Raw genomic sequence first — 19,346 nt, 5'->3', positions numbered from 1 at the left:
GTTAGCAAAGGGATAGTTGTTAGATAAGATACAATGGCTGGAAATCAAGCAAAACCAAACACACACACACACACACACACACACACACACACACACACACACACAAACATATGAAGGAGGACTCAGGCTGATAATGCAATGAATAAAGAGATGATTTGTCTACTATAAGGATTCTCCTGTCCTAGGTGTAATCTTTAAGGATATCTAAGAGAATCCTACAGAAGGAGAGAAGTTTTCATTTAACCTTCTTGTACACTAGTGTTATGAGTTGAACTGTATTCCCCCACAAAGGTGCTTAAGTCCTAACCCTGCTGTCTGTGAATGTGGCCTTATTTGGAAATAGGGTCTTTGCAAATAATCAAGTTCAGATGCAGTCACTAGGATTGGCTAGAACTCAGTATGGATATGTCCTTATGAAAGGGAGAAATTTGGGCACAGTCACACACAAACACACACACGGAGAATGCTGTGTGAAGATGAAGGGGCAGAGATTGGGATGATGTATTATAAGCTAAGGGATGCCAAAAGTTAATCGTCAGCAGACCACCAGAAACTAGGAGAGAGACACGGAATAGATTCTCCCTCACAGCTCTCGGAAGGAACCAATCTGACCAAACACATTGATCTCAGACTTCCAGCCTCCAGGAATTTGAGACAATATGTTTTTGTAGTTTAAACTACAGTAAGAGGCTGTAAGACTGTAAGTTAAGTAACCCAGTCTGCAGTACCTTGTTATGGCAGTCCTAGCAAAGTAATCCAGCTACTTTCCTACTTATCCTGAGACACCAGCACCATCAGACTAGCTCTAGATTATAATAGCTGGCAATACAATAATACATTATGATGGAATTAACCAAACAGTAACTTTCTAATGGGCCAGCATGAGATTTAGAAAATGAATTCCCATTACTTTCCATGCAGGACAAGACTCAGTAGGGAATCTGGGCATACCCTCCCAAAGAAAACTTGGTTCTTTGGATGGATTGAGTCACTCTTATCTTAAGCTGATTTTTCCATGTCCTAATTTAGGCCCATCTATAGCTAAAATGAAGACACATTTTTATTCATTTCACTTTTCAATGAAAATAATAAAAATGTAGGATATTAAGTTCAATTTATGCTACTTTTTTCATCTTAATATGGACCAGAGAGTCTTTGTTGCATATTTTTCAGTCTTTTAATTCTACTTTTATTATAAAACATCATTAGAATTATTTGTGACTCCATTTCATTTGGGGAACAATCCCAGGACTCTCCAGTAATTAACTTAATCCTTGGATGTTTTTACACAAATTAGACTCAGTGTTGTAGACTAAAAAAGGAAGGACCTCTTTTATGAATGGAACCCAGAGATCATGGGCTATGGACCTATCGCTAAGTTTCTATTCATTTTTCCTCTTTAGTACAGCTGTGCTCCAGGTTATTTTTAGCACCTTTTAAAAGAAAGAAAACCATTGTAGGATGCATGTTAAGCCCTAGGTGCAGAAAATACCCATTTGGCATCAGGCCTTGGCCAAGTATAAGAAAAGGTTAGGACACATATTTTTAAATAATGAAGATGGTAAAGAAATATCTCATAGTGTTTTAAAAAAGATTTTTCTGCTCTAGGAATATGTGGTGATTGATGGCGAGAGAAAGTCCTGGTCAGCAGCAAGCTGGGAGAGACCGCCACCCTCAATGAACTTGGGTGCTCTAGAATCCCAAGAGAACGCTACAGCTCAGTAGGGTGGCTTTGGGCAACATTAAAATGAAGTAATCAGACTTACCTCAAGGGGGTTTATGATAATTAAAATGTGGTAATCACCCAAACCCAACAGGGGCTCAAAGACTGGAATGATTTTTATTGATTTGCACGATCTGACCCCTGGCTCCCTCTCTGATTTCCCCTCCTACTAGCCATCCCCTTGTTCACGGTACTCTTGCTTAGTGGCCAAATGTCATCCTGCTTTAGGGCCTTTGCACTTGCTGTGGCCTCTGCCATGTATTCCTTCTGCTACATAACCCCATGGCATTCTTCTTCATGTCAATCCCAACAAGCCTTGTTCAAACATTACCACTTCAGAGGCTACCCTATCGAAAAGAGCATTCTTGTCACTATCTCCCTACAGCTTTATTTATGCCCTAGCATTTATCACTATCTTACATCACATCATTTTTTTAGTGTGCTTCTATGAATACCCCTAGAGTGTAAGCTCCATAAGGGTAAAGATTTTGTGTTGCTCATTGCTATATCCCGAGGCCTAGAACAGTGCTTGCCATGTTATTGGTGCTCAGCATGTATTTCTTGAATGAATGAATGAGTGGACTTCCTATCAGGTCTTGCTTAGAATTTTTAACCAGTCTCCACAAGTCTGTTCTCATTTTACCACTTTAGAAAACTTTAAACTGCTGAACTATTTAAATTCAGTCCCACAAGTCTGAGGTGTGCTCAGCTCTGATGTCAGCATACATGGCTTTCCAGCACTTGCAATAGCTAGACTCATAAACCCTCTCCTAATCCGTCTTTAACCAGAGGGTTCCTTAGGACTTTCCTTTCCAGCATTCCATTCTTGCTTGGAAGCAGCACATAGAACATTAAATATGATGATGCATTTGTTGTGCTCAGCTGGTGCTGGGCACCAAAAATTTCTTAATAAATATTAATTTTTCTAATGTTATTATGAGGATGTATCCAAAAGGATCTCTAAACATTCAGAAATATACAGAGATGGGGAGAAGCGGGGGAAAGAATGCACATTTTTCTCATCCATCAGCTCTAGAACAATCCTGAATGGCTTCCCACAGGAAAGGGAATGCTGTCAGGCACAGCCTCTTCCTCAGAATTCAGTTTCACTTTGACCCTGTTCTTGCAGGTCCTACAAAATGGCTCAGAGGCTAAGCAGAAATAAAACGGACAATGAGAGGGAAGTGTGGCATTCCCTGACATCGTTAACTTAATCTGATTCCAGAAAAAAGTTGGGCTTTGGTGTCAAGAAAGGGAGAGGGTCCTGCTCTCTTTGAATTGATGGGCTCTTGTTTTGAACCTGGCTTTATTCTTGAACCCCCATATTTCTGCTGGCTTTCTCTTAAGTACAGTAGAAAACCAGCCTAAAGAGAGGCAATTATCACACAGCATTTCTTGCTTCAGAGCAGTAAGAGGATGTGTAGTTTTACAGGTTGGTATACAGCTTAAAAATTCTTGTAATCCTGCCCATGAAGTTCGTGTCCAAACTGTGCTCTCTCTCCCAACAAATGTGCTGCCATCACCTTTGTGACATGTTGCTGACGCTTGACCTTATGTGTTCTGTGTACACACAAACTAGTGACATCCAACATTTATTGTATACAACGTGCCAGGCACCATTCTGAGTGTTTTAAGTACATTTCCTCATTTAACCTGCAATACCTCCCATCAGGAAGGCACACTTACTCTACCCATTTCATGGAGGGGAACACCAAGGCACAGAGTTTAGTCAATAACTTGCCCGAGGTCATTCATGGAGAAGTGACCTCTGAGATTCAAACCCTTGTCTGGCTCAAGAACCTGCCTGCCCAGCACTCCACTCTCCTGCCTCTGAAACTGCGGGGAAGCAGCTGGAGAAGGAGAATTGCGGGGGAGTCAAAGGCAAGTGCTTTTTAAAATTGACACCGCCTCTCCCTTTGCCTTTAATTGCGGTGTTCTGAATCACCACAACTCTGGCGGCTTAGCAGCTAGAAACGGGATCCACAGCAGCCTCTGTGTAGACAGAACGAGCTTCCCGGGGCCTCTTCCAAAAGCATCTGTGCAGTTCCTGGACGTATTGAGGGTCTAGAAAAGTAGGGAAGAGGGGGCTCTGATATCAAACGTCAACAAGGTAGCCCTCTGAGACCAGACACGGTCTCTCTGAGCAGCATGATTGTACCCTTCACCTCTGCCTTCAATACTATATCGGTGACCCTAATATACAAATATTATATATATATTGCATATTATATATTTCATATTTAAAACCAGCTTTAGAATCAACCAGGCAAAACAGGCTGCAATCATTTCCTCTTGCATTTTTAACCCTAATGACCATTTCAGAATCCTCAGCAGATTATCCCACACATCAGAAGGAAATGAAATGAAAAAGTCGGGAGGATGAGTTTGGATACGTGAGGAATGGAACCCGTCACTAGGCTTCTTTTCTGGTGAGCTTGCCTACAACTGAAAAACTCTCTGCCCTCTGACCCTGAATGGCCTTTATCTTAGCACAGGTTAATGGGTAAATTCCTCCCCAGAGGAAATCGCTCTAAGAAGCCATGTTCCAACTGGCAAGCGTGGAGAGAGCTGTCACTTTTGTAAGTCGGAATAAACACTGCCCTGTGGCTCATCCGTGCTTAGGGTCTAATGGAGCAGAATATATAGCCTTTCAGAATTCCTGCTAAACAGAAGTGAAAGGACAGAGTTCAAAAGGGACACCTTTTCCCAAGGCAGAGGTGGCAATTTGCACCTCCAAGCACACTGGTTTCTTCTAAGGGAGCTGCTTTATCATGGTTTCTGGCCTAAAAAGCACCACATGCAAAAGAAGTGAAGAAAGGCAGAGCTAATCTCAAACTGAGACGTGGAATTTTTTCCCCTCATTAAAATAATCAGAAAAGAGTTTATAAGAACATTGAGCTTAATGTTCTAGCCCTACAGCTACTACACCTAATAGGAGTTGAGATTCTCTCTCCAAGCAATTGTCTTGGCACATGTGAAATTGATGATGTATATTTCTTTGGATGGGTAACTCAATCTCAGAATATTCCGGTGAGTCTTAAAGATCCCTAACCAGGGAAATGGCATGCACTGACTTTTAATCCATTTATATTCTAATTTCCTCTCAGCATGTGGAGACAGGTCAATAAATTTTCATTAGTAATAATGAAGACCAACCAATAAGTCAAAGACTAACATTTGTCTTAGATTTGAAAATAAATTATATTTATATTTTTGAAAGAAAGGAGAGATAGAAAATATCAGATTCAATACTTTAGACAGACCACAAATTAAACTGTAAGACTATAAGCGACCAGGTAGTAAATTTTAGAGTACCGTGCTCTAAGAAAATTAAGATGATAAAAAGTGATAAAAAACGAACACTGTAGCTGGCCCCTGTGTCTGTGAGGAATTAATTAAAATTGAACTAAGGCTCTCTCAAGCTTGAAAACAGCAGGTGACTGAGCCCTCCCTTTACTATGAATTAAGAAGAAATTTTAGTAATCTGAAAATCTTTGCAGTTTCACACCCCGGTCTCTGCCCTCCTACTTTCTATCAGCAACAGCTTCTTGGGGCCTGGTATGCTGACATTTTCCACCCAAGCTTTATCAGTTTGCCTTTTGAAAGAGTCACAAGCTCATACAAATAGCCTGTGTTTAAAAGTTAGTTATTAACAATTTGAAAGACATTTTTACACAGCAGCCCTGTTTCTCGAGCGGTTAGGTTCTCTGGCTAGCCCACAACGCCCACTTCGTCATTACTCATTGCCGTAATTCTGGCTCCTGACAACAGTATAAAAAAGGAGAAATGGGAGGATGAGACCTGGAGGTCGTCCTGTCTTGGGCCGGTCTGGGAGTCCCACTGAGTCACTGCTCACTTCTGGCCCGGGGAAGGCACAGCTAAGGTAGGTCTAGCATTTCAGATCCTCTGTGTCTGTTAATTCCTGAACTGAGTGAGTCTATGTGGGGTGGGAGGGAGTGTTGTCATGGGGGAAGTCAGGTAACATGGACAAGAAGAGCGGCTTTTTAAACTTCTTAGCTGTAAAACAAAATTTTATACAGCATCCCACCATATCATATAGATATTATGTTCTGAATAAGTGGGAACAGGAGTGACAAGGGCTCTGAGCCCTGCCCATTTAATTTCCTCCTACCCCCTGAAGTGGCCCTTGAGAGCTCCCCACAGACCGCTGTGCTACCAGGTTTGAAAGCCACTGAACTTGATGACCACTGGTGTCCCTTCCCATAGAACACCCTCTGTGAAGGGAGATGGGCCAGGACCCCGAGTGTGTTGGGACTCCCACAGCAGTGCCCCGAAGTGCCTGCCCACTCGGAAGATGCCCTTACAACAAGCCTGGGTAGAGCTGGGTAGAAATCAAAATGTGTCACCTTCTCCATACCCCTATCTGTATATCAGGGGTAGATGAGAGTATTCGCATACTGCACTGGGTTCTGAGAATTTAAGTAAAAGAGACCAAGGATCAGACACATCTAACGCAGTGCCTGATCTATAGACGGTACTGGATAAATGGTCTCTTCTGTGATTTTATTATTCTTTTCTCGCTTTTGTTCAAAATAACATTCTATACATGATGTAAGTAAATTTCTTTGACACACTCATTTATATTGCTCCTTGTAAAGAGCCTAACTTAGACTTCTTAAAAGTTATGAGTGCCTGAAGGCACAGAGTCACTCATACACGAATGCATTCATTCTCTCAGTGAACATCTATTGAATGCCGGCTCTGTGTCAGTCACGTGGGATACAAAGACCCTCAAGGAGTGGAGGAGACAGACAAGTCAACAGAAAGTAACAGTGTAGGCAGTAGAGCGATAGCAGAGGTAAGCACTGGTTCTGTACATCTCTGAGGAGTACTCTTTTGACACTGGGGACTGGAGTCTTGACTTGAAGGCCCACCAGGGTGGGGTGACTGAATCTTGAAGAATGCATCGAGTGGAGGCTGGCAATGCAGGTGAAGAAGTGTCTACCGGGCAGTGGATACAGCAGGTACAAATGCCGGGACCCATGGAGGCAGGTGGGAGGGATGGCAGGGAGCCATGGGGGGTGATTGCAAGTGGTTCTGTAAGCAGTGACTGTAGGTAAGATGGAGAGATGTGGGGTCATGCAGAGATGGAGAGAGACAAGCTGGGTAGGAAGGCAGGGACCAGATCTCAAATTTCCTTTTATGAAATACTACGAAGGCTGAATTTTATACTAAAGGTCATGGGAGTCTTTGAAGGGTCTTAAACAGGGTCCTGGCCACAGAGTAGAAGATGTATTAGATGCTCCCTCGTTGAGGCAACTTGCTTGGACTAGAAAAAGGAGATCCTCTGAAGGGACGCAGCTCTGAGCCCACGTACCAGACTCGAGGGTTGAGAGTGGATTAGATGTCTGCCTTCACTCTGCCCCTCAGCCAGGTGATTTTGTGCAGTGCACAAACTGCACAGCTGCAAGGCAGTACCCCAGGCAGGAGGACGGGTTGAGAGTTCTGTCAGAACAATGGCAGAGGCCATGAAATGAAAAGAAAGCTATAGGAATAAGAGGTGTTTGGAAGAGAGAAATATACAGACTTGGTCATGAGTTGAGACAGAAGAAGGGGTCATGGGTGGCTCCGAGGTACTGGGTTTGATTGGGTGGGCAGAGGTACCAGTAATCATGGTTAAAAATCCAGAAGGAGTACCAGCTTTCGGGAAAAGCCGATCAACTCTGTTTTGGATAGGCTGCCTTTGTGGTTTCATGGAACATCCAGCTGGAAATGCCCAATAGACTGTTGGATATATGGTTTGAAGTATGGATAAGACATACTGCCTAGTAATGTACATATGGGAGCCATCAATATGCAAAAAAAGAGCTGAAGTTATGGGAATTAGGATCACTCAGGCTATGGGTAGACTAGAAAAGGTAAGAATTTATCAAAGATTTCATTTTAATCATTTATCTTTCGCTGACAGCATCTGCAATGAATTGTAGATGGGTTAATGACCACTATACTTCCTTCTTTGTTTTTTTCTTTTCTTTTCTTCTATTTTTTAATTAAAAAAATTTTTTATGTCCGGAGTTGTGGTACTTGCCGTTTGAAAACCTGACCTTACGTTTCCTTAGAGAGAAAAAATTGACTTTCCCCATCAAAGCCTGTTTAAACCTTAGCTGTGAGGGTGCAGGGAACCAAACACTTAAATAGTTTCTGGAAATGTGCCTTTGTCTTTTTGAATCTGATCTGTGATTGTGTTGAAATGAACCTGATGACTTTGGCATTAGGCATCTTAGGAGGTGCTGTGTGTTTCTGGCTAAATCCGAGTTACTACTATAAAAAAAGAAACTGGAGAAACTAATTGGAAAAAAGAAGCTAAGCAATACCATGAATTGCAGAATTTCCAGGCAAAATGGTGTTTCAATACCAACACTTTTCTATCACTACCAATTATTAGAACAAATGCAAGAAGGCAGCTGAGACTGGAAATAAAACATTATCTGGCCTCGAAGCCTGATTGGGATGCAGTCCCTTGTAGCCACAAGCTAATACAGAAGTGTTAGCAGAACCACATTCCAATGGATTCTTAAGCAAGGTGTCTGGAATTGTTAATATACAACAATAGTAAAGACCCTGTTCTAATAATGTAGATGTAATAATAAGAAAATAAACCCTTAACTATCTTTCATTTATTTATTCATTCAATCTACAAGGATTTACTGAATGCATTTTATGTGGCAGGTATCCTTAAGCCCCATATGCCCCCTCACTAAATCTTTCATTATATTGGCCACTGGATTTGCCTTCATGATTTTCTACGTCACAAACCTCAGTGGAAATGCCTGCTATATATATTCCAAGAGTACTCTTTTACTTGTCTGATGGAGTTTCCCATTAGTTGTCTATTGTCTAAGTAATATGATAGTTTCTTTTCAAGAGTACTAGCTTTTTAGGCATTTTTCTAATACCAGGGAAAGGTATCATTGATTCATATGTAATAAGCCCATCTATTTAAGAGGAAAATAAGCCCAGTGCTCATGTCCAGATAACTGGTGGGAAACAGCTTTTTATCTTTTGTATATCTGGGGAGCTAATTGCTGATTTCGCAGAATAGGGTCAGTGAAGGCAAGTGTAATACCAGCTATGTTGTGGCCATTCATCCTTTTGATATGGTAATTATGTTCTCAAAGCTCAAATACTTCATAGGAAGAGGTAGTGACATCAGAATCACTCCCCATGGGAAAGAAATGACCCAGTCCTGGCAAGGGAGGTGGCCTCAGCAAAGGCCAGCTGACACGTAGGAATACAGCTGGAAAAATCACAGTGTGCCACATATTCATAGATTAGTAGGGAGTTTGTGTCCATCAGAAAACAGTTCTCCCGAAACACCTAACTCTTTTAGTGTGGATGACATCCTTCAGGTTAACTGCATGATCAAACAGCTAAGCAGACGGAGGAGAGCTTCAAGCTCAAGTGTGAGGAGATATTGCCAAATGCACATTTATCAGGAATAAACATAAAGCAATTCACACAAGGCATCTTGGTTAAGGGGAAATGATTTAATTGTAAAAGGTTAGCTTTATACATTGTTCAGGAAAGCATCTATTGTATAAACAACCTAATATCCAGAATAATTTTTTTGGCCTAGGTAAACGATTAGATCCCCTTTTTGTATTTATGCTATGCAGTTTTTATCCCAGAGATATGCATGTAATTTTGCTAGCCAGTAGTATTCTTTAGATTTTCAAATTCTAAATTCTGCTCTGTGAGGAGGTAAAACCATGAAGGGAGATATCTTTAGCTACCCAAGTGTTTCTCCTTCATTGGAGCTTGTTTGCCATTCTGGAATGTGTGGATGGAGAGTTTTGCATGTGAATAGGTCCAGGGCAGATGGTAACCTGCGGAAGCAACTTCAAGAGAGACACAAGTAAGACATGAAGGTTCTGATTGTATATAAAGTAGGTATGTCTGTGGCAAGGCGGAGATAACAGAGTTACCTAGACAAGGGAAAAACAATAGGGCCATTTTGGAGAAGTAATTCCCCCAAATTTATTCAGTCATTTGTTGAGTCTGTTTACCAGGCATTATTTATCACCTGCCTTCCATCTTCACAGCTGTCTACCAGGCATTAGTTTTGAACCTGGAGACACCAAATAATCAAGGCCCAGCTGACTGCAACCCAGGTCACTTGTATGGCTACTCTGTGTACAGATTCTTCTTGATCTGCAGGAGGGAGATGCTTTCTAATTTAGGTAATAGGTTGAACTTGTATAATAGTTAACTGGTTTTATTTTAAATAATTTCCTTTGAGATGGGTAAAAATATTTTCTTACAGAACAAATTCCCTCCCAGATTGGTCCTCCCTCTTCTTTTCATAGAATTAAAGCAATTTGGCTATTAAGATAGAAATAACTTACTACAAATTTTTTTCTTTTTGACTCCATTTGACAAACCTGGTTGTTTTCTTTATAAAAACACATTTGGGTACTAATAAGAACCTGCTGTATAAAAAAATAATTAAAATAAAATTCAAAAATTCAAAAAAAAAAAAAAAAAGCACATTTGGGGACTTCCCTTGTGGTCCAGCAGTTAAGACTCCACGCTCCCAACGCAGGGGGCCCGGGTTCGATCCCTGGTCAGGGAACTAGATCTCGCATGCCACAACTAAAGATCCCGCACAACACAACGAAGATCCCACACCGGGCAATGAAGAGCCCGCATGCCTGCAACTAAGACCCGGCGCAGATAGATAAATAAATAAATAAATAAATAAATAAATAAATAAATAAATAAATATTAAAACAAAAAACAAAAGGTAATCCAAATTCTTTATAAGCATTCGTTAAATAAATATAATTTTAAAAAAAAAAGCACATTTGAACTCTCCTGTATCTTTCCTTGGCCTCATTCATCAGTCCTGATAAAGCTAATGTTCTCCCTTGCTCTTGACCTACTAATACAGAATGCAATCAACTCAGGCATCTTTGTTCTTATGGTACACATGTAATATTTTAAATTTGAAATGGGTTCCCTTGAAAGAATAAACAATCTTTTCTGAAGGTCTCTTTGGAGTTGTTTATTACAGAGCTGTCTGGACATAGGGAAATGGCCTAAGCACCCTTTATGGCCCCATTCAGTCCTCGTGGACTCTAATTTTAAGCAGGAATTTTTGTAACTTTCTTAACTGAGTTCAGTGTGTTCATTTCACCACAGTGAACAGCTTTACACATGATCGTATCGAGTATTAGGAGAAGATGATACTGTTGGGGATATATGTATATGTATAGCTGATTCACTCTGTTATAAAGCAGAAACTAACACACCATTGTAAAGCAATTATACTCCAATAATGACGTTAAAAAAAAAAAGCAAATTAAAAAAAAAGAGAGAAGATGATACTGAAAACGGTGACTTTTCATTCATCCACACATTCATTCAACAGACACTTACTGAAGAAGTCAAAAGGCCGGACTCTAAGAGCTCAGCATACAAAGAAGAATAAGACGCAGCCACTACCCTTGCTAGGGAGACAGAAATGTAAACGAATAATTGCCATCCGTGTGAGAAGCACACTAATGGTAGTACACATCGGTACAATGGTGGGCCCCAGGAGAGGGTAATAATCAGAAGGGACTTGACTGAGCCTTCCCAAGCAGAATTACTTCCTGTTGTTTCCTGATTTTTATGGCGCCCCAATGATAAATGTGCAATAACAGAGAATCGCTCTTCAAACCAATTTCTCAAGTACCAAAATATAACACTGTGTTCTGGAAAGTAGCACAGCTGTAATCACTCCTCCACTTATATCGCTTGCTGCAACTAAAGAGGAAGAACTGCTTCGTGCAAACATGCATTTTGTACCTTTGCTGAAGAACGGATGTGATCTGCTTGCAGAAATCTTCTCCATTTTGAGAAAACTCCTTTAGGTTCTTGTATACTTTATTATACTGAAAAAGATGCACAGAGGGATTATGAGCACTTCCAAAGACTGAACTCCTATAAATTCAGAACGCTGCTGTAATGATGACTGTCGTTGTAAATGATCATGCAGCTACAGAATGCACACCTTTTGGGTGAGTTCTTAAAATAAAGATGAAGTCTCTTCTGCATGGATGTGAAAGATCCTGGAGAACTTTTCAAAAATAAAGCTGGTCTACCTGTCTCTTCTTAAGCCAAATGCAAACAATTCAACAGCGGGGTGCATTTGGATTCCTGTCACCCCTATTATTCCCAGGAAGGCTAAAAGTACATTCTGAAATACACTGCATATTCCCCGCAAATTCCAAAATACTATCCCTGGACCTCATGACAAACCCTGAACCATTAAAGTGAGTACTTCTTGGCTGAGATAGAAAACGTAAGTGAATAATTTGGTAATAAAATTTCTCCTAGGCCCCTCTATGTCTCATTTAACTCTAGTAATAAGAATGTTATAATAATGAGTTGAACATTTTGGTTGAACCAAACCTTATAAATTTATCTATATATGAATTTAGCCTGTAGACACAAAAATTCCAGTCAAAAGATTTTGTCATGTGACTTAGAACTCCACAATGTTATTCTGAAAATTGTATTGGTGAGGCTAGACATTGATGACAGTAGATTTTAAGTGCCCAGATGGAGAGGGCAAGTGTCAATTGATTTTGCTGCTTCCCTGACACAGAGTGGGTGAGTAAGGTGATCAAGTCTCAAACACACTGTCTCAGCGTTTCCATCTGGGAGATGCGATAGCCCATCACATTTTTCACAATAAGATCGTACACAAGAGGATGCAAATTCTGTGTAGACTGAGTGCCGTGTGGTGGCTCTTTGTTCATACAATGAGCCAGCCTCTTCCAGCCCTCAAATGTCTCGGGCATGCTGCTAGTCGCTTGTTGAGAAGGGGAAAGGGAAGGAAACTCACACTTCCTGAGCACCTACTATGGGGCAGGCATGTTCCCATTATACAAATCCTCAGAGCTGAGGCAACCTTTCAGCTATAGCACCTGGAGTAAGCAGCTAGCAGAGTAGCAAAGAGGACACAGGGCGCAGAGGTAGAAAGACCTAAAGAAATGACCTAAGCCAGGTCCCTACCTTCAGGGGTGGAACCAACCAATACCTAGGATGTAGAAACATAATCCTATAGCTACCAAATCTTTTTCTCTTTATGCAGTAGTTTAACTTTCCCCTGAATTTAACACAGAAAGCCATGGCAGGATTTGGTAGACACACAATAGGAGCAAACAGCTTCATTGAAACTGCCTGGGACACAAAAACAACTGTGAGAGGGCAAAGCTCTTTAGGAGGACATTGTTAACTCCAAAAGCAAGGTTTGCAAAAATTCGGTGCCTATAGGCACCTGGATGAGGGAGGAGCAGGATGGGGGCAGTGAACTGGAGAGACAGCTGCCACAACAACTCTGGACCATGGACCAGCTTTTTTTGTGCAAAAAAGCTGAAATGAGGATTGGTATCTGAAACATAATTTTTAAAATTTTGCAGCAAACAATTCACAAAATTTTAAACTCTTTGCCAAGCAAGCAAAACATACCTGTAGTGCAATCCAAGTGTAGCCTCCGTCATGAAGAAATGATTCTCCTCTGAGGCATGAGAGTAAAATCACTATTGGGCAACCAAGCTTTCTCATTTTTATTTCCACAAACATAAGTTGTCATCTATGAATGATGTGATACTTTCAGGCCTCCTTCCTCCCCTTACAAGTACAATGGAAGAGTTTGGTAAGCATTTTTAAATTGTTTAGCTTTTTTGTTTATTCCTTTGTTACCTAAACACTTTCACTAAATTGTCCCTTAAGGCTTTTATTTTCTTCCCATAACACCAAATAACATCCAATAAAACATACCTAGGTATCATGAGAAGAAAAGAGACATGTTTAGCAGGCACATGCCCCTGGAATAAAGTCATTTCTCAGCCCCTCTCACGCTGAGGTGTAGTAGCCATGTGACTAAATGCTTCCCAAAGAGGTATGGGTGAAAGTTTTGTGTTGGGTTTTAGTGAAAGTTCCTTCCTCCTGTTTCCTGAAACCTGGACTTAAAATGACAGCTGATGCCGTAAGGTGATCTTGAGGATGGATGCCACATGCTAAGATCTTAGATCAGAAAGAGAGAAAGAGCCTGGGTCCCTGATGCCCTGGGGGCCACTGCAGAAGCCCCTAACTCTCTACTTTTGGACTTATTTTATGCATGAGAGAAATATAACAGTAGGTTTTTTTAAAAGCCACTTTTACTTTGGGTTTTCTAAATATGCAGCTAAACATAGTTCTAACTCATACACAGTCTTTTAACTTTTTATTTTAAATTATGAAACATTTTATGTTTTATAAATAATAATGATACAAACAATAATTATGATACACATTATATTCTCACTACCTAAGTTACAGAGATATTGACACTTTGCTTCTGCTCTTTTTAAATAACAATTTTTCCTTTTAATAATTTCTTTGACTATTCTTGCACATTTATTCTTCCATATCAACATTTATCTAATTATAATTTTAAAAATCCCTGTTGCGATCCTAAGTGGAATCGCATTACATCTATATATCTCAATTTGAGGAAATTAACTTTTTTATGGTATTTAGACTTCCCACCCAAGGGCAGAGTAAGTCTTTTCATTTGTTCAAATCTTATTTCATGTTCAATAAAATTTTATGGTTTTCTTTATAGGTCCTGTAGCATTCTTATTTACTTAGAAATATCTCACAGTATTACACACTATTAAGCTATTTTTTAAAATAGTGTCTTACTTGTTTCTCTCTCCAGCTTACACCAAAACAGAAACAAAGACCCAACAAAAATATCAGGGGGCCATGTGCAGGAGAGAAAGATTTGGATGCATGCTTGCAAAGTGAATTTTTCTGTTCTCAAATTCTGTAAGGCTGGGGCTGGGAGAAGACGAAGCAGAGAGTTGGATGGAAGGATGCCTTCCGAGCAGCAGAGAGAAGAAACTCCCATCAGGAAAACTAGGAGGGGAGGGAAGGGACTGAGATGAGCTGTCTTAGGATGTGGACCCCCATCAGCTCACCATCACCAGAAGAGGCGATTTGCATCCAATAGTCCTGGGGAAAGAATGGGGTGCCTCAGATACCATGTATGAGGATGGGGACAGGTAGGGGAAACCTTGCCCCTAACCAAAGTGGAAATGAGCAGAACCAGTTGAGAATTTTTCCCTGTCCTGGGGCTGCAGGGGCTACTGCATTTCCCAAACTTATCAAGCCATCAAAACTCTCCAAGACACATTTTTAAAATACTATCTCCACAGGACTAGTTCTAGGAAGCCAGGAAACCCGGAAAGTTTATAAACCAATGATTCAAAACTCGATTGCTTTCAGAGGAGAGTGGGTGAGCTTTGGCAGTATGGAGACCGCCTGTCTTTCCCTAAGGCATTCAGATTCAACTTTTTTAAGCAAGAATCTGCTCAAACCAAGCATATCTAATGGCATCAGTTGCCCCTGGGGCTCCCAGTTTTGGATTTGGGGAGGATTTTCCTGTCATTTAATAGGCTAGTACTTCCTAATTTTTTTCACATCATGGTATACATGGAAAATGATATTTGTACTGGAACAATGTGGTAAATGGACAAAGTTGTTCAAGGTAGAGGCAACTGGCCCATGAGCTCAGCCCCCCAGCTACACCCCACCTGTAACTCATCCCCCAGACCCCTGGGCACTTGTGTGCCCAGGTACACACAAGTCAGGAAGTTCTTCAATACATTTTGTTGTTGTTAACTCAATGATCATAAGAATGGGATGTTCTGCTTATTACAGCAATGGGGAGAATCTTTATCGTTGACTCTACGTATAATGTACTGGACACTCCACGACAAACCCTGCTCCAGACTGAGATAAAGGTGACATCAATAAATAAAAGAGCGACTAAGAATAGTTCCTTTATTTCAGCATAACCCCTTTTTTAGATTCAATGATTCTGTACCTTTCATCTTGTACCATGTACTCCGACTTGAAGACAAAAGCTGTCTTGCAAAAGCAGACTTGCATAAACATCAAAGCAGACCCCAGAGACCATCTCATCCAGTGTGTGTGTGTGTGTGTGTGTAATCAGAAAATCTTAGAACTTATCTGCTTTGAGGGGATGAAGTCTCTTGACCTGGGCTTTGGCTCTCCTTCTCCTCTCCCATCCTTCTTCCCCACCCCACTCTCACCCAGCACAGGGGTCTCTGAAGGGATTCATTCCATGGAGCACAGTTTGGAAACCACTAAAGTCCAATCCTCTTATTTTCTAGTTAAGGCCGAAACAGCGAAAGATAACCTCATTAGTTAGAGACAGAACTGTGATAAGAAATGTTAAGTGAGCAAATCAACTAGAGAATCGATTAGAAATAAATATATTTATAAATAGCTAATCAGTATAATCACACTAAGTGTACTCAGAGTGGTATTACCCTTCAGTATTATGAGCAGTGCAGCTCACTCCTCAATGTCATCAACCAGCACAGAAGGCTTTGCTCTACTCAGAGTCATGGAAGATGAATTTTTCCTGTTTTTTTCCCACCTATTGAGCTTTTGAATACCCCACACCCTACCAAATATTCATTCCAGGAAAGAACCTACTGTTGATCTTACATCTCCATTTGAATTTATATTAGCATGCTGCTTTTCCCTAAGGTCATTAAGTACTAGGAAAAAAACGACATGTTTTTTTTTTCCCTGATAAAGGGATTGCAGGCTGGTGGAGAAATATGTGGGATCTTTCTGAGAACCTAAAAATCCCTTCAGGTAGATAACTAATGTACACAGACATGTCCCATTCTGCCATTAAGAAAATGCTTCTGCCCAGCACTTATAAGCAAATTCTGTCGGATAAATATCGTTACGAAAAAACTTAGTAACCTAGGCAATTCGTACGTGAAATGATTAGACAGATGTCTTGTGAACAACAACAAATTCACTTTATCAACCTTGGCCTAGCTGCTCTTTCTGACTTTCCATGATTTGAATGATTAAGAAGGTTAAATTCAATCACTCTAGAAAAATCCATTTTCATTCTAGGTGCAAGTATGAAAAGTTTGCTTTTTTTTTTTGGTGGGCGGGGGGTAATGATGATCCTCATAGTGTTAAACAAACCATGATGTTCTACTTAAATTTAATCAAATAAGCTTTTGTTGGACGCCTTTCACATGCCAGGCACTGTGCTACTGATTTCATGTGGTGTAATATCTCTAAGTACTGCTTTTGTAAACTAAGAAATTGTATTTATTAGGCACCTGGGGAATACTTAGAATCTCCACGGCAGGCTGTCACAGATTGTGAGACACATTAAAGAACACAGCCTACTTCATCCTCTTCTCCTCTTACTTTACAGATGAGGAAACAGAGGCCCACAAAATGTGAAACGGCACATCCCACATCTCACTGATGCACACTGCGGATGCTGTGGGCCGACATCCACGCCAGACCCAAGCTGCCTCCTTATCTCTGCAGTGTCCCAGCACCCCTCAGGAGCCATGGACCATTGCCCCAGCATCTTTTATATTAGTGCCAGTTAATATCTTCTGACCCAGGCTGAGCCACGGAAATGGGATGCTCAGGTTGGCGTCTGAAGCAGGCTGAAGGAGCAGCCCCACAGTACTGTTTCAACAGCTGATGAAGTTAAGAGGAGAGGCTGACTATGGGGACCCAGGGAAGCCTGCTTCGACAGGTCCCTACCTGGATACTGAAGGAGTGAGTAAAAGCAAAACCTTGGTTACAGTTAATTACTTGCCCTTGATTTCTATGGCGTTGTTTCTTAGGAAGGTGCTATTTTTTTTTTTTTTTTAATGATTAGATTGTTTCATTTGGAGATAATCTGATCCTGTTTCCTTGCACATGGATTTGTAAATGATTTCCTTTGGCATATTTTGAGGATTAGAAACTAAGCTCACAGGCATTAAGGCATCAAGGCCCAGAGCCAATTCTTCTCTTTTGCAAAAAGAGAACTTTTAAAAATCTCCCTCAAATAAGCTCTGACTTTCTCAAGATTAGTAAAAAGTCCTACACAGCATTCAAGCAATCTGTGTGCTACCCTGGTGACTGATAATTTGTGCATAGACACTAACCCAGCTCTTTGAGGTAGAATGGCCCAGCTATCAGGTTATCTTGCTCATTGGAGCATGACCTAAAAGAAGAGGTTGTTAAATTTTTTTCTGGAGTCTGGTGAGACCTATTTTACTCAGAAAAATATTTTCAAATGCATAAAACAAACTAACAGGATTATAAAGGAAACTAATTATATTGATATATGTTTTATAAAATATAATTTTAAATCATATATTATATGCTTTTTAATTAACATACTAAATAATGAGTCTTAAGAATTACCCAATTTTCTAAGTCACACTGAGTGTGAGTAAACAGTATTTCTAGATATCTGTAAACAAATGTAATGTTATATAAAAATATAAGTGATTTTTATTAGTTACAAAGTCACAGACACTGCAGTTGTACTAGGGCTTGCTGCTTATATTCAAAATTGGCGGAAATTCTAAATTGCAGTTAGAAACTAACACAAATAAATAGGTCATGCTTTTCCCATTGAAGGTCACACAAACCACTGTTTCCATATGTGGATCCACTGGGGTAGACCAAGTTAAGAACTGTAGCTAAGCTAAGGCCTTATGAATTAGTTGTGTTCCGTGTAACCCTAGAGACTCATGAAATGGAATATTTTGCAGAAAGTTATAAAGCTTTGCGTTCTTTTTGGTTTCTTCATGAAACTACCTGTTTCATGAAGCATTCTTTTGCAGTCCACTCCCTTGTTTTATTCTGTTGCCAAACTGCAGCCTCGTCTTCACACAGCCTTGTGGCCCAAGCGCAAACTAGGACCGCACCAGGAAATCAACTTGAACACTTGCTGAAGATGAAACAATTGCAAATAAATAAAGATTCTGTGACTTCAGAGGATTCAGAAACCCTGGCTGAAGGAATATCCTCCCGCTCTCGACTACGTTTGGTGGCAGTGGGCCCAGAAAGATGACTTTCAAGTTTGGAGACAAGGACAGGAGTCCTTGGGGCAATAGTTCAGCATAGGGAAAAGGACTCCACATGTCAGGGAGGGAGCATTAAGCTGACATAGAGATATGGTGATGGGTTGTCTTGGGAGCTGCTCAAAGGAAATATTTCTCCTAGTTCCAGGTCTGAAGTCAGCCTTAGAAAGGGATATTAGGCTTTTGTTTTTTAGTTTCTGTTTTTGTTTTAACTTATCCTGGCTTCGGTTTTCCTCTCCACTATATCACTCTTCCCTTGGTCTTGATTTCTTCTTTGGTGACCGTTGGTGACAAGGTTTTGCTTCCACTTATCCCATCCCCGTCCCACTCACCCACCCTATACAAAAACATTATCGCTAACCTATCAGGAGAAAGGAGAGGAGTCAACATTTTAGTAAGGGAGCAAATGCAAGGAGTGAAAAATAAACAAACAACAAATACATAAACGAGAAAAGATTTTTGAAAAGTTATCTGTTAGCTTACCAAGAGAGACAAGATTGGGGTGGAAGAAATCAAAGAGAGGAGTTTTCGCCCTTAAAATCTGTATACAACCATATTGTTGGAACTTCTTTCTACCTTAGACACATGTTACTATTGTGTTCTTTTTGGGTTTTTTTTTTTATGATTTTTTAAAATATTTATTTATTTGTTTATTTTGGTTGCACCAGGTCTTAGTTGCGGCAGGCAGACTT

The 19,346-nt window shown here is 40.5% G+C and overlaps 1 protein-coding gene and 1 long non-coding RNA gene across 9 annotated transcripts in view; one reads left to right on the top strand and one right to left on the bottom strand.

Annotated features, from left to right (window-relative positions):
- Window positions 1–19,346, bottom strand: part of NOSTRIN (nitric oxide synthase trafficking) — a 57,716-nt gene that overhangs the window by 36,858 nt on the left and 1,512 nt on the right. For 7 of the 8 annotated variants that reach the window (XM_082465055.1, XM_082465058.1, XM_082465056.1 and 4 more), the window contains exons 2-3: window positions 13,202–13,363; window positions 11,534–11,619 (exon numbers count right to left, since the gene is read on the bottom strand). In XM_082465055.1, coding sequence (XP_082321181.1) covers window positions 11,534–11,619; window positions 13,202–13,315 — 200 coding nt within the window. In that variant the 5' untranslated portion in view covers window positions 13,316–13,363. The remainder of the gene's footprint in view (window positions 1–11,533; window positions 11,620–13,201; window positions 13,364–19,346) is intronic. The other variant, XM_082465060.1, reaches the window with a different exon arrangement.
- Window positions 5–18,540, top strand: LOC309662425. The gene is made up of 4 exons (XR_014264661.1): window positions 5–5,606; window positions 6,423–6,542; window positions 16,995–17,353; window positions 18,451–18,540. It is a non-coding gene; the product is annotated as an uncharacterized lncRNA (long non-coding RNA).

Source organism: Balaenoptera physalus (assembly GCF_965194825.1).
Source record: "Balaenoptera physalus genome assembly, chromosome: 6".
NCBI classification, from domain to species: domain Eukaryota; kingdom Metazoa; phylum Chordata; class Mammalia; order Artiodactyla; family Balaenopteridae; genus Balaenoptera; species Balaenoptera physalus.
Note: the sequence above shows the minus strand (reverse complement) of the source record. Positions and strands in the feature narration are given on the sequence as shown.